The sequence below is a fragment of the Phodopus roborovskii genome, unplaced genomic scaffold, assembly GCF_943737965.1.
Source record: "Phodopus roborovskii unplaced genomic scaffold, PHOROB, whole genome shotgun sequence".
Lineage (NCBI taxonomy): Eukaryota > Metazoa > Chordata > Mammalia > Rodentia > Cricetidae > Phodopus > Phodopus roborovskii.
Window position 1 is genome coordinate 5,495,254 of NW_026126638.1, and position 15,771 is coordinate 5,511,024.

Below are 15,771 nucleotides of genomic sequence, written 5' to 3' on the forward strand. Positions count from 1 at the left end.
TTTGAAGACTTCTCATGGAAGGCCTCACCCTCTCTGGGGAGCAGATATAAGATGGATGGGTTTGGTTGGAGGACAGGGGAGGAAAGAAAAGTATGGGAACTGGGATTGACATGTAAAACAAGCTTGTTTCAAATTTAAATGAAAAAATTATCAAAATAAATAAATAAAACTCCCAAAACAAACAAAACAAAACAAAATCAAATCAACATTTCTTAAAGACTGACGAGTTAGTGGTAGAAGATCTGTCTCCCTTATGCCCCAGATTATATAGAGCAGAAATTCCAGACTTTACACAGATACTACCCCAGAATGGCATTTTTATTTCTTGTTCTCTGACCATATCAACTCTTTTTGGTACATGATTCTAGCATAATATTCACCCAACTCTCAATGGTCTCTAGCATTGTTTCACCTCAGGTGAATTTGCTGGATTTATAGACTCCATCACTGTCCTCTCTTGGATGGACTCCATTTCCCTAGCTGCTTTTGACAGAATTATATTCAGTACTATTGCTATTTTTATTATATAAAATCTATACCATTAACAAAGCACATTAGGACTTGCATAACAATGACAACAGTATCTTTTTAAAGAAGAAAAGCCCCCCACACAGGAAGCACCAACTTCTGGTCCCCAGGTCTTTCTAGACATGAAGACTGACCATAACCCTCTGTCTGTTTTCCTTTTATTTGACTCAGCCTGGGAATTTCAGTGAATAACAATGAAACCAGTTGCCATTTAGGTTCATTCTCACAGTAAGATGTCTCCATAAGGACTTGTCTCTAGGGCAATTGCTATCTGGTTAGTTTGCAGGAAGAATTTGCACAGTCAAGTAGCAAAGTGAATTAAGGCTTCGTGTGAACTTAAAACGTTACTGGAAGGGTAGATTCTTTAAGATGTCATTGACCATTGCAGACCATTGCAGGAGGGTTTAATAACATTCAATACCAGTTAAAAACTGATGGAAGAACATGGTGTCTATTTATCTGAAAGCCCATTTGTATGGCTGGGATTTCTTCCCTTCCTTCAGCATTTCAGGTGCTGCAGCACCTTCAAAGAGGCTTGCTTCAGCTGGTTGTTTCCTAGAATTAAGACGATTGAGTGGCCACAGGGATAGAGGCATGTGGCTGTCAATCCACCTATAAAGAGTAGTTGATTTCGTGGCAGAGTAAAGCATAATACTTCTATGGCAATGCCTACAATATGCAAGATAAAGAGGGCCATAAAAGATATTAGAACTTTCATGGCTTTCAAATGAACTTCTGTGTTGAGTTCTCTGAATCCTGAGACATCTAACTGCATCCGCCTGTTGTGTCTCCAGAGGAAAATAATTAACAGGAAACAGGTAATCAGGGCTACCATAGAGAAGAAAAGGATTCCCAGATTGGTTAAGCCTTGGTCAATTAGGAAGTTATTTTTCCAATGGTGGATCCAAGATGTGTTTCCTTGAAACATTTTTCTATTGTGAACTATCTTTATCATTTGTGGAAAAGACAGTAGCCACGAGGTAAGCAAGCATCCCAACAGAAAGATAAAAACTGAACGGATCCTCCTTCTCAGGCAGAGAAATAGAGAGTGGGAAAAATTAGGTATCTTTAGAAAGTAGAGGATGTTGAGGTTGGTGGCAAACCAGACACTCAAGTGATTGATAAGTACCCATAGGTAAGTAATATTTTCAGTTAGGCTGCCAGAAGTAAGCATATGTGGGACAAACAATTGTACATACCCCTGTAAAATTATTATCCATATGAGACCAATTCTGGAAGTCGCTAAGCCAGTGAGAATGAAGCCAATCTTAGAGAGCTTCTTGTTCCTGGCACAGTCCATGCAGTTCACAAGGGCAATGAATGCATTCACCAAAACTCCCAGCACTGCCTCACTAGTGGCAACAAAAAGGAGGATGCCTTCTGCTGCACTCAGCATCTCTGCAGAGCCCTTAGGTTGCATCTATTGTAGAATATATATGTGCCGTTTGATGGAGGAGTTACGCCATGTTCATTATCTACCTAGAAACAAGTTTTTCAGGCCTGTTGTCTTGTGATAGAATCAGAACTATCTCTGTGGTGCTCCCTTCTATTTGTTCTTGAAGACTTAGCTTGCCTATGGAATGTGTGCAGACTAATGTCTGCTTTCAATTTGTTAATAAGCAAATGAAAGTTTCTGTTTCAAGAAATTTGCTTGTTCTTTTGAGACTATTTGCATTTAACAATCAAATGTGGAGTGCCAGACGCTCTGGTAGGATAACAGAAACCGGTACTACCCTGCCTCCTCTTCATAATGAAATCACTATTATCAAGTTGGCTTGCTGCCACAAACCTGCAGTTCCAGCTCCTTGGGAGGCTGAGATCACTTGAATGCAGGGATTTGAGACCTGGTTTATATAGTGAAAGAGCTTCAGAAACTGGGAAGAATCCACAATTCAGGCAGAAAGAAAAGACAAAACAGTATCTGAAATTTACACTGCTTGCAATTACAGTGAAAATATATAAAATGTGTAAGAAGAACAAATGAAGGTAACCAGTGACTATGAAATTGAATTAAAGAATTAAAGAATTTTGTTTTATTTTTTGATCAGGGGTGACACCTCAGACTAGCAACCCAAGCAGTTTGGAGATTGCAGCAGGATAACTGAGTTTGATACAAACTTGGGCTAAAGAACCAGATCTTTCTATAAAAAAACTATATATATATATGTATACACACACATACACACACATATATACACACACACACATATATATATATATATTGCATGGTGTTCATACTTTATAATATCATTTTATATTTATTTGAAACGTAGGAAAACAAGCCAAACAAAATATAAGCAACACAGTATATGTGAAAATGTTCATAAATACCTTTAAAAATAGGAAAATGAATCAATTATATGCTAATGTAATTAAGATTTCCAGTCAATATTATACATTTTAACTGATTTGGTAAATTTTGTTAAATATGTATAGTGGAATTCAAGATTTAAAAATGTTATTATAGGGCTGAACAGCTAGTTCTGTGCTTGAGAGCACTTTCTGCTCTTACCAAGGCCTGGGTTCATTTCCAGCACCCACACCGTGGCTCACAACCGTCTATAACTTCAGTGACAGAGCATGTGTACCAGGGACATATGTGGTACTCAGACATGCATGCAAGGAAATCACTCATTTACATAAAAATTAAAAAGACATACTCTAATATTTGTCCATTCTGAAATTTTAGGCAAGATATAAAAACATTGATGTCGAAACTTCAGACAGAAAACAGTCTTCCTATCTTGCAGTGTTCAGCCATCATTCTGTAAATGTAAGGTTCACACACGTTTTTAAATGAACTAATAAGGCACTGATGTGTTGCTGAGTTGGACATAAAAACTCACTTAAAAACCTGCATTTGAAATGTAGCTGTGACTGTGTGTGTGTGTGTGTGCGTGCGTGTGTGTGCGTGTGTGTGCGTGTGCACGTGTGTGCGCGTGTGTGATCATAAGGTGGAAAATTTCATGCTATTCTTACTCACCTTGTACCCTGAGTTCAGTCATTTGTCTATGGTTAATGACAACAATGAGTTCTCAACATCTGCTCCAGCAGCAGCTTTCCTTAAAACACAATTCATTCATTCTCTTCATTTTCTGGAATCACGGCCTCTGCAGAGTGTGTGCTCTCTCTCTCTGGTGCTCTGCTCTCGTCTCTTTCAAACAGTTATACTCCCCTGGCTGTTTTCAACAGAGTTCCATCTATCTGCCACTAAGGTCTTTGAGACAATATCAAATTTTCCCCAAGTAGGAAGGATTTTGGAGATTTTAACCGTGAAAGTAAAAGTAACTTTGTGAGAAGTAAAATTGTATTCACACAATAAAAGCATCCACTGCTTTCCCCATTTTCACGTTCTACACATCAAGATTGAGCATAATTGCCCAGCTTTGCTTGTTCCTTGGGTCTTCCTGGGGAAAGGGTGTTCAGGGAAAGTAAGATTAATCCTAATGCAATTTGCTATTTCGGGTGTTTAACCTCACGCTGAAGGACTTTACATGGAATAACTTCCAGTCAGATACTTTTCCTTTGGGAAATGTGGAGGAAGGAGAGGCAGGGTCAGGAGACTCAGTTAACAAATTTGCATGGGGAATTAAAAGTCCCCCCCATGTTTTGAGATATGTTACAAACAATTGAGCGGCCATGTGTCAAACCAAACCAAACCAAACATGTGACAACCAAACCAAACCAAACCAAACCAAACCAAACCAAACCAAAATGACAACAAAAAAGAGAGCCCTATGAGCTCTTAAATGCGGAGCCATCTCTCCAGTCCCAAGGGGTGGGGGGATTTTCATGAGATCCCATAACAGTTTTGTTTGTTTGTTTGTTTGTTTGGTCTCTGTTTTTGAATCAGTGCAAGAACAAGGTGGGAGTGAAGATCGTCTTCAGAGCTCTGCACACCAGGCTATTTGCTGGGACCATTCATTTCTCTGTAAGTCTGCCGTGTCGAACTTAAGGCCTTTCTCACAGAGCTTCAGTTGCTTCAGCGTTCAAAGATGCTTGCTTCAGCTGGCTGTTTGCTAGGGTCAGGGTAAATGCATGCAATTGTCAAACCGAAAATTAACAGCAGCTTATTTTCTGATCTGAAAAAGCTCAGTGTTTGTATGAAAATACCCATGAAATGCAAGCGAAATAGGATAATAAAAGAAATCAAAACTTTCACACGAACTTCTGTATTAAGGTTATTGGATCCTGAGACACTCAACTTCATCTTCCTGTTGTGTCTCCAAAGTGAAATAATTAATAGGAAGCATATAACGACAACCATCAAAAAGAAGAAAAAGACTCCTAGGTTGAGAAGAATATGGTTTGTGAGGAATTCACTTTTCAGGAGGTGTTGCAATTTGTTTGTTACTTGTAGAAAACAAACAGACCATGATAGAAACAAGATATCCCAGAAGAAGAGCAAACATTGTATTGATTCTTCTCTTCAAGCAGAGAAAGAGGTAGTGAGAAAAATTCGCCATCTTCAGCAGATAGAAGAGGTTGAGGCTGGTGGCAAACCATGTGCTCATGTGACCGGTAATCATCCACAGACACAAAACACTTGGAACATGGGTGTCAGGGGCAACCACATGTGAAGAAAATCATTTTAAACATCCATCAGAGACGATTATACTGACGACACAGATTCTGGAAATAGCCAAACCTGTGAGGAAAAAAAAAAAAAAAAGCCAGTCTGTGAGAATTTCTTCTGCCTGTCACAATCAATGCGGGTCTCATGCAGGATAGGCCCATTCCGTAGAACTCCCAGCACTGACCCACTGGATGCAAAACAAAGGAGGATGATATTTGCTACAGTCAGCATCTCCATAGAACCCCAGGGTTGCTCCTGTTGCAACTCTTTCAGATTTTTTTTTATCCACTGCAGAATGTGGCTTATAATGGCAGCTTGACAGACCAGTGATGATTTTTTTCCATATTTAAATACTTCGGAGTGGCCCAAGAATGCCTTATAGTAGAAACATCTTTATGAAGTTTCCTCCTGTTCTTTAGGACTCAGCCTGCCTGAACTTTTGTTTGTAATGTGCAAATAAGCAAATTAAAGTTCCTGTTTCATGATTTTTTCTTGTTCCTCAGATGCTGCTTTGCATTTGATAAAGTGAATGCTGGTATGGGAATGTCAGATAAACATAGGGAGGATCCAAACTGCCAAAACCAGCATTTCCTCCCTTTCCATAGCAACTCATCGTTAGCTGAGCACTGTGGCACCTGCCTATGTCTCTAACTTCTCGGGAGACTGACGCATGGGAATTACTTGAGTCTCAGCATCCAGACCAGTCTGGCTAATACACTGAGAGTTGACAAACAAAAATGAAGCCAACAAACCCTGAAACCCCTGAAAACTCCAGAGCTACACAGAAAAGTATAAACAAGAAAGCAAAGAATAATCATTATAATTTCTTATTAAATAGTAAATGGAAGTAACTTTTGAATGCAACCACTTATTCTTTTAAATGGATTATTTTTTTCATTGAAATCTAAGTTTAATTACATATAGAGTAAGTTTCACGAGCTTAAAACTGTTTTACAAGTTTTCATTGGCATGTACTCATTTGGTATAGTAGTGGTTTCACAAAGACAATTTCATCCAAGTATCACACTTGTAATGTTTTGAACATTCCATACTGCCTCACCCCTACTTCTTTCTTTTTCTCTGATGATAGCCATTCCAACAAGGGCGAGTTAGAGACTGTCCTAATGAGAGGAGGAAGACATTTACAATTAGATTTCAAGCCACTGGAAAAGGAAATCAAAGAAGATATTAGATTATGGAAAGATATTCCTGGATTGGCAGAATTAATACTATGAAAGTGGCTATTCCCTATTCTACAAAAATTAATCTGTGGTTTTAATGCAATGCCTGTTAAAATGCAGAGACCGAACTTCATAGATACAGAAAAAAAATTCAAAATTTCTATGGAATCACAAAGACCACAAGTAGCTAAAGTGATCCCAAAGAGTAAGAACACATCTGGAGGTATCAGAATAGTTGACTTTAAATTGTAGTATAGAGCTATAGTGATAAAAACAGCTTGGCATTACTATCACACCAGGCAGGTAAGGCAATGGAACAGAATAGAGGGCCCAGAAATAAGCACACAAAGGTGTGTCTGCCTCATTTTTGACAAAGGCTACAAAATATACACGGGACATAAGATTACCCATGCACCAAAACACTGGCAAAACCCGAATCCACCTGCAGAAAAATGAAATGAGATTTATATTTTCCACATTGTACCCACTAAAGACCTCCATTTAAAACTGGAAACATAGAAACTTCTAGACAAAACATACTCTTCAGACAACGGGCAATAATTTCTGACTAGAACATTAATAGCACAGGAGCTAGTGCCAAATATCAATAGATAGGACTACATTAAATCAATGCAAAATTTAATTTGCGTTTACCCAACAGCTAAATGTGCTAAACAAACTTCCAAATGTTAATTCAACATTTGAATTCCATCTTTTGAGAACTGTTTATTTCATTAGCTTCTTTCTTCATTGGATTGCTTGATTTTTCACATTTACTTTTTGTTTTAATGTTATAGATATTAATCCCTTCCCTCTACCCATCTTTATTTCTCACACTTACATGATCTCTCTCTGTCTCTCTCTGTCTCTCTCTCTCAAACACACACACACACACACACACACACACACACACACACACACACACAGCTAGCAATGGTTTTCTCCCATTGTCTTGGCCATCTCTTCACTCAATTAACTGTCCCCATTTGCTGTGTGGAGGCATTTTAATTTCATGCAATCTTACTTGTCATATTTTGGAGCAGCAGGGGGTTATTTTCTGTGCTAGTACAGATCTGTTCAGAAAGTTTCTGCCTGAACCTATCTCTTGAAATGGTTTTCCTTTTTTTTTTTTTTTTGCCTCTACCAGATTTGAAGTTGCACATTTTACATTAATGCCTTTGATCAATTTTGAATTGATTTTTTGTGAACAGTGAGAGGCATGGCTCTATTTTCATTCTTTCACGTGGATATATTTTCCTAATGCTATTTATCAGAGAGGCTGTCCAACCAAATATATGTGTGGCTTCATTTCTGCATTATTTATTCTATTCAGTTGGTCTGCAAGTTTGCTTTTGTCCAAGTATCATGTTGTTTTTGTTACAGTGGCTTTGTAGTAGAATTTGAGACTAGGCATTATGACCCCTAAAGCATTGCTATTTATATTTAGGATTGCTTTGGATATTGAGATCTTTTGTACTTCCATATAATTTTAGTACTTTTCCTATGAAGAAAGTCATTGTAATTTTGATTGAACCTACTGTGAGCATAAGTCTTTTCACGTTCTAGTATCTTCTTTTATTTCTTTGGTATTTGAAATCTTCATCATAGAGGTTTTTGTACATCTTTGGTCATGACTACTCCTAGGTATTATGAATGAGATTTTTTTCTCCTATTTCTTGTTATGCTTGTTATTGGTATGAAGAAAGCAACTGGATTTGTATGTTGATTTTGCATTCTGTTATTTACCTAGAAGTGTTTCTTAGTTATAATGGTTTTATTTGTTTTGTGGAATCGTTAGGGTCTTTGAACTATCGGATGATGTCATCTATAAGTTAATATTTTAACTTTCCTCTTTTTTATTTGTTGCCTTTTATTTCTATTATGTTTTTAGCTAGGACTTCACACATTGCATTGAGTGAATACAGTGAAAACCTTTGTCTCATTCCTGAAAGGAGAAATGCTTTTAGTTTTTAACTCACTCAGTATAATATTGGCATCTATTTCTCATATATAGCCTTTGTTATGTTAAGTTATATTTCTTCTATTCTCATTTTTTCATGGATTTATCTTGAAGGAATGTTGTACTTTGTCAAAGGTCATTTGTATATCTACTGCTATGGTTATATGATTTCTCTGCTTCTCTGCTCTATTGCTTACTTTGTTCTTGAGGTGATAAGATACCATGACCAAAGAAAGTTCATTTGGGCTTTCAGTTGTACAGGGTAAGAGTCCATCATGGCAGGTAGGCAAGGCAGCAGTGCCAGGCATAGTGGCAGGAGCTGCAAGCTGAGCAATCACATCTCAATGCAAGTGTAAAGCAGAGAGAGCAGAACTGGGAATAGGCTAAGTCTATATAATCTCCCCATGATGGACTTATGCCAGCAATGCAGTACCACCTACTCTCTGCCCCCAAAAGCAGGGCCACTAAGCAGGGCACATGTTCAAATTCCTAAGCCTATAGGGAACATTTCGCATTCTAACTACCCTGTGTGCTTTACTCCAGGTTCTGTCTGTGTTGATTCATAGTTGTATCCTTGATTGAAGTCAGCTTCACCATGGAAAATGACATTTTAAGATATGCTATTGCATTCAAATTGCAAATACACTTTTAAAAAGATTTATTTATTTTATTTATTATGCATAGTGTTCTGCCTGTACATAGGCCTGCAGGCCAGAAGAGGGCACCAGCCACCATGTGGTTGTTGGGAATTGAACTCGGGAAGAACAGCCAGTGCTCTTAACCACTGATCCATCTTTCCAGCCTCAAAATGCAATCCAAAGTACTTGTACTTTTGTAAGTTGTCAAAATAATACATTCCTAGATTATTAGGTTGGAGATAAAATTCTCTTTGAAAACATTAGATATATATATGTCTGTGAGTAAAGTCTATTCACATGACTGTGTGTGTGTGTGTGTGTGTGTGTGTGTGTGTGAGTGTGTGTGTGTGATGGAACCCTAAGGCAAGAGTGTTATACTGCATAGATTCTATTCCTGGTGCGTTCTTTGATTCTTTGGTCAGAAGCAGACTGCATCCTTTGGATCTGCTCTAGCAGAATCATTTCCTCAGATCTTTTCCCTCAGGAAAAACAAATAGGCTGATAGATATTTATTCATGGAGAAATCACTTACAACAGAGACAGATGACGGCCAGCAGGTTCCAGTCCAAGGATGCCTTCGAAATGCTGTCTCTGAACAGGAAGAAAGAGAGAGCGCTGGGGTCCCAGACCCCAGACCTGGGTCTCTCAGCTCACGCCTGCACCAGTCCCACCTCCCAATGGGCGTGGTCAGTGCAACAGGTGCAGACGGGGTGGATATGTCACTACACACAACTTAACTTCATCTGAAATGGACTGCTTTTTACACACAGGCAAACCAGTGTCACCAGTGTTCTGGCTTCTTCTTCCTCAGGCAGCCTTCTTTCCTCAGCTAGGTCTACTCTCATGGCCGATACTACTGCACCAACCACCTACTGTAACTAGAACGTCCATACTTAAACTGGGGTAGTAAAGGCAGCTGTGTAAGAATTAAAACCGCGTACACACCGGAGCACCCCTTTGGCTCCTCAGGTTCATATTCTAAATGTCAAGCTTCGTCATACATTTCTGCCGGTTCCCTGCCCTGCCAACCCACCCTCTTTCGTTCTTCCTGGAGAATGGCTGTCAGTGCTTCAGGAAGTCAAAAGAATCACCCTGGGAAGTTTTGTCTCAGATGTTTGTTCTCACTACGAAAGTCACAACAGTTGTCAAAGGTTTCAAAGACGTTTAATAATTCAGTTAAAAGGCAGTTGTGAGAGCATAGTTAAGACAGAAAAGGGCGTCAGGGATGCCTTTGCAGGATTGTGCCAGGACGTCCATTTTTCTGTCAAGTCTCACAGCACTTTAACCCCTTCAGTACCCTTACTGAGGTTTGCTTCAGCTGACTGCTTGTTAGAATTAGGATAAATGAATGACAGCAGGGATACAAGGATGACATTATGAAACCAAATAAAAATATAATTTTCTTTTCTTTGAGAAACAAGCATAAAGTTTCTGTGAAAATACCTGCAAAATATAAAATAAAGAGGATGATAAATGAAATCAAAACTTTCATGGCTTTCACATGAGCTTCTGTGTTGAGGTCTCTGAATCTTGAGACGTGTGATTGCATCTGCTTGTTGTGTCTCCAAAGGGAAATGATTAGCAGGAAGCATGCAGTTAGCGCCATCACAAAGAGAAAAATAACTCCTGTATTGGGAAAAAAGTAGCTTATAAGTAAGTCACTTTTATCCAGGTGGTGGATCAGACAGGATGTGTTGCTATGATGCATTTTAACATGTTTAATCACCTTTGCAGTTGGTGGAAGAGAAGCTAGCCATGTTATAATTAAGCACCCTATTAGAAAGGTAAAAACTTTATCAGATCTCTTCTTCAACCAGAGGAAAATGTAGTGGGAAAAATTTGCTATCTTCAGGAAATAGAAGACACTGAGGCTGGTGCCAAACCAGACACTCAGGTGGTTAATAATCACCCATAGGTAACTGATGCATTCACTTAGATCGCTAGACATAAGCATATCCCCAAAGAAAACATTTGCAAATGCATCTAAAGTTATTATCCATATGGTAAAGATCCTGGAAATAGCCAAGCCTGTGAGAATGAAGCCAATCTTAGAGAGCTTCTTGTTTCTGACCCAGTCTGTACAGTTCACAAGTAAAATAAATGCATTCCCTAAAAGTCCCAGCACAGCCTCAGTAGTGGCAACAAAAAGGAGTATGACTTCTGCTGCACTTAGCATCTCTGCTAACTTCTAAGACTTCTCTTGTATCTGAAGTGGGTCAGCTGCTGCAGAATTGTTACAAGTAGAATTTACTTGATGTAGAAGTGATTTTTATCTCCTCTCCTTAAATAAAGACTCCAGAGTTCTTCAGGAATGTGTGATGGGAAAATGAGAGATATCTTTATTGTGTTCACTCCCGTGGCTTGTGTAAGATTTTGCTAGTCTACAGAAATGTGTGCAGACTAAATATCTTCTTGCAATTTGTTAATATGCAAATTGAAGTTTCTGTTTCATGGATTTTACTTGTCCCTCTGAGACAATTTTGCATTGAATAAGATGAATCATAAACTAAGAGTGTCATATATGTGTATATATAAATACGTAAAATAGATAAATAACAATAAAAAATCAACATTGCATCACATCTTTAAAATGTGAAAATGGGACAGGAAATAGCCCTCTGTGTGATGTAAGGGGGGGTCTACTGTAAATTAGGAGACGGTATTTTAAAGTGTGAACCAGAAAAGGCATTTAGTAGCCTACTACTGAGCAGCACATTTTGGGCAAGAGACTGAACAGAAGTGACCACATCCTTGAATGGAAGAGCGATGCATGATCACCTCTCCACTTTGACCGAGGCAACTCCTCCCACTCAAGAATAACTGTAATAAATATGCTTTGTTCTGTTAAATCTGTGACTATATGTTCTTATTCCTGATATGAGACAAAGAATCTGGAAGTCAATGGTTCAGGACTAGGATCATCCAGCAACCTTAGCTCTCCGGGTTAAGCTCACCAGGGTCAAGGGAGGCTCCTCCACACTGAAAGAACACATATAACTTGGAGGTACCGCAGAGATTTCAAGGGCACTAAAGTGGACCAGGAGGAATAACTTAGCTGTCCTCTCTCTCTCTTTCTGCTGTGCTCCTTCCCTTTGGACAGTTCAGTAGCAGACATTTAAAACTGCACATTTTATACTCTTTATCAATATAATTATTAAAAGTACTCCACCCATCCACTAAAGACACAAGTTGAAAATGCCATCCTATATAGTACTCTCTTTGAAACTAAAATCACCTTAAGCAACAATAATTTTCCCTCCTCAATGCAATCCTATCAATCTGCTTTACAGTTTCTTCAGGGTTGAATCACATTTCCTCACAGGAGACTCAAATCTGCAGTCTTTGATCCCAGATACTTGCTAGATAATATTTTGAGACGGTCTTCCATACTTTCAAAGCTCCAAATAAGTGAATGGACAGTTCATGTGTCTCAATATTAGGAGAGGTTAGAAATCCAGTTCCAGTATCTATGTATGTACTCAAACCGTACTGCACACACACACACACACACACACACACACACACGTATGTATGTATATATATACATATATGTGTGTGTATGTATATGTATATATATTCTACTGCCTATTCTCTCTATCAGAAACACAGCTGGACCTGTGCAAGCTTTCAGTTGAAAATTCCTCTTCCCTGCAGCTGATGCATTTGTGCTACCATTGAAGATTAGGAAAGATGATTTAGTCAGGGGTCTCTTTTATTTTGATGAGCCTCCAGACTGTGGGCATGTCTATGGGAAAATTAGTTTGGTTGTTTCTTGATGTAGGAAGAACTAGCCATTGTAGTTTCCACTGTTTTATGGGGTGGACCTTGTTAAAGCTAGCTTACTAAAAGGAAATAGACATCATGGGCTCATTTATTCTCTTTCTGCTCTTCAGTTAGATATACTGTGGCTAGCTGATTCACTTCCTGCCTCTGTATTTTCCTCTATCACATACTATATAACTGGAATTGTAACCCCTTTCCTTCTCTATGTTGCCTTTGGAGAGGACATTTTATCATAGCAACAGAAATGAAATTAGAATAGAGGTATTTTCATACAGAACAGAAAAGTCATAAGAGGTGTTAAGAATCTAACATTATGAGATCATATCCCAGTTTGGACTCTCATATCATCTACAGAGTGATAATGTCTTACTTTCTTTCCTGTGACCGAGATACTGTGCCAAAAGCAGCTTATGGGAGAGGAGTTTATTTTAGTTTATGGTTCTAGTCCATCAGAGTGGGTGAAAGAAAGGGATCAGGAGGCTCAAACAGCTTGTGACCTTATTACCTCAGTCAGAAGAACACAGCCTTGGATGCACACATGGTGCCTAATGCTCAGTCCCTTCTCTGATGCACAGTTCAGGATCTCCATGCCTAGGGAGTGGTGTCACTCATAGTGGGCAGGTCTTCCAGCTTCAGTTAACACAATGAAGAAAATCCCTTTGCAATCTGAGATTGGGTTTTACAGATTGAATTACACAGGGTTACACTTGCCCAGGGTCAGTTTAGAGTAACTGCTGTGGTGGCATTCCTGGATCAAATGAAGTTGTATAGTTATGACATGGGCCTTTGATATATGGGGTATAGCCTTCAGGGTGCCTTTTCTGTCGCAGTGTCAAACAGGTACTTTCTCTTTGATGAGACCAATCGTGTGAATATTTTAAGTTCTTTCTCCACATTTGCTTCATCTGCAATTTTTAAATGTACACTACTTTCTTTAGCAAACTGCATCATTAAAAAAAACATATCTTTCAGCCCTTCTTTACTGTAAATCTAAGAGTAAATAGTAAGCAATAATGATGCCACAGTTGATACTTTGCTATCTTTAAATTTCCTCTTTCAAATTAGAATGTCAGTCACCACTTCCGAATTCAGCCTCACTGATGTTTGCTGGTCATGGCTACAAAACAGCCAGATCTTTGGCCTATGGTCCTGTTCCAAGGAATTCTTGTTCTTCTCTGTATTCTTAACAATGCAGTCTTTCTTTCTGTCTTCCTATTGTCTTTCTGGTGTCCCATAACATCGTCCGCATGTTGGATGTTGTATTAAGCTGGCCATAGCTTCTGTAGCTCAGAGTACTGCTTTTCCTCATTCATCCCACAAATGAATCCCAAAGCTTTATGAAACATATGGACAGGTTTACCATAGCAACATCCCCACCTTCTGGTACCATTTTTTGCATTCATTATTTGTCTAGCTGCTACTAAAACCTATTTGATATCAATACAAAGCAAATTATGGAAAAGAACATTTATTGGACTTACACTTGGCAGGTGTGGAGAAATCTTGGTGGTGGTTGCTTGAAGCGGCTGCTTGCAATATATCCGCAGTCTGGAAGCAACCTGATAGACACACCTGCAGCTTTGTCCCTCAGATGATTCTAAATCCTGTCATCTTGGGAAACTACCACAGCTGTATACTTTACCTGCAGTTACCTTTGTCAAGCTGTCTTTACCATTTTCAAAGGGTTTTGCTTAAAGGAAACACAAAGAAACAAAATGCAGAGAGCCAACATGTTACACAACTATAAACAACACGTTATGCATATCCAATGAGTCCAACTGTGATAGTCTCTAAAATGTGTAATTTGTAATTTTTAAATCACCTTTATGTTGTCTGTGCGTGAGTGTATGCGTTCGGGCTCAGTGGTTAGCTTGTTAAATGCCTGTCTGGTGAGTGTGTGTGCATGCATAATGGGGTGGTGTGTGTATGTAGAGATGAAAGGAGAACTTGAAGAAACTGGTTCTTTGCTTCTTCTAGGTGGCCCCTTGGGATTGAACTCATATTTCCAGGTTTGGTGGCAAGGGTCCATACCCTCTAAGCTATCCCTCCTGCTTCAAATATATTCCAAAATAAGTGAAACAGCCCCTCTATGAGAATTGTTTGTAGTTATTTTATTTATTTTTCCATTTGCATAAATATTATCCTACTGCTATTCTAAAAAGAAATTTTAAAAATGAATTCTCTATTATATTCTTGAGTATTAACAATCATATACATTTAAAAATATTTATTTCCATAAGGCGGTAGGTTAACTTTTCATGGTTTAATTATCATACAAGTTTTAATGATAACTTAGAACAAAGGTTTACTTGAAATACGAAGTAACTTTGAGCAGTCATTAAGACATAAAATCCTTGTACAAATTGTTACAAAGCAGTGTTAGTTTAACTGGAAAAACCTAATATTTAAAGAGCTCAGAAAGTGAGCAATATTGAATTTCATTGTAAAATAATTTGCTTTAAAAAGCATTCATAGAAATGTTGCTATGATTAAGGCAAATTATAAGTAACTCAGAATGTCCCTAATAATTTAGAAAGAATCAGTATTTCCACATAACTGTGAAGTTATTCAGTGCGCTAGAGTTACACTCTTAAAATGGTTAAAATAAGTTATGCTGTCTGTATTTCATAATAGAAATAGTTATTAGAATTTTTCTTAAGTTATCTAAAGTCCTCCCTGTGTGCCCGGGTCACACTACGTTGCCATCTTTCAGTGTTTTCTGATGCTTCCCGGCACGGCTGTTTTCCCATTTTGAAACTACCTTATTCACTCTCCCTCACCTCAGCTTACTCAGCTTCAGTGTAAGCCATCTTCTCCTCAGTGATAACCTTTTCTCCCTAATACAACCCTGGGCAATTTGCTCGGTGACTTCCAGAAGCTTTTGTTACAAAATACAAATACGAATACTTGTCATTGCATACTACTAGACTATATTCATTATATGATACCCATTCAGCGTCTGTCAAAGTTAGTCTTCAAAAATATTTACTCAAGTTTGAGTATTGATTACTGAGAAATCAACCTTCCTGATACACCCGTGGGTTTCGGTACATGGATATGCATATGTGCATATCTGTTGCAAGCTTTAGCAGGGCATTGCTTATT

General features: G+C 38.4%; 2 protein-coding genes and 1 pseudogene across 2 annotated transcripts; all 3 read right to left on the reverse strand.

Moving 5' to 3' along the window:
- Positions 1-1,027: 1,027 nt before the first annotated feature.
- Positions 1,028-1,924, reverse strand: LOC127213015 (taste receptor type 2 member 107). The gene has a single exon (XM_051173245.1). The coding sequence runs from the start codon at positions 1,922-1,924 to the stop codon at positions 1,028-1,030; it is 897 nt and encodes a 298-aa protein (XP_051029202.1).
- Positions 1,925-4,491: 2,567 nt separating this feature from the next.
- LOC127212896 (taste receptor type 2 member 106-like) lies at positions 4,492-5,335 on the reverse strand (annotated as a pseudogene).
- Positions 5,336-10,147: 4,812 nt separating this feature from the next.
- On the reverse strand, positions 10,148-11,059 carry LOC127213020 (taste receptor type 2 member 104). The gene has a single exon (XM_051173249.1). It carries the CDS (start codon positions 11,057-11,059, stop codon positions 10,148-10,150), a length of 912 nt encoding a protein of 303 aa, XP_051029206.1.
- Between the last annotated feature and the right edge of the window lie 4,712 nt (positions 11,060-15,771).

Bases quoted from the DNA above. Each gene is read 5' to 3' on its own strand.
- LOC127213020 (XM_051173249.1), bottom strand. From the start codon at position 11,059: ATGCTAAGTGCAGCAGAAGTCATACTCCTTTTTGTTGCCACTACTGAG.
- LOC127213015 (XM_051173245.1), bottom strand. From the start codon at position 1,924: ATGCTGAGTGCAGCAGAAGGCATCCTCCTTTTTGTTGCCACTAGTGAG.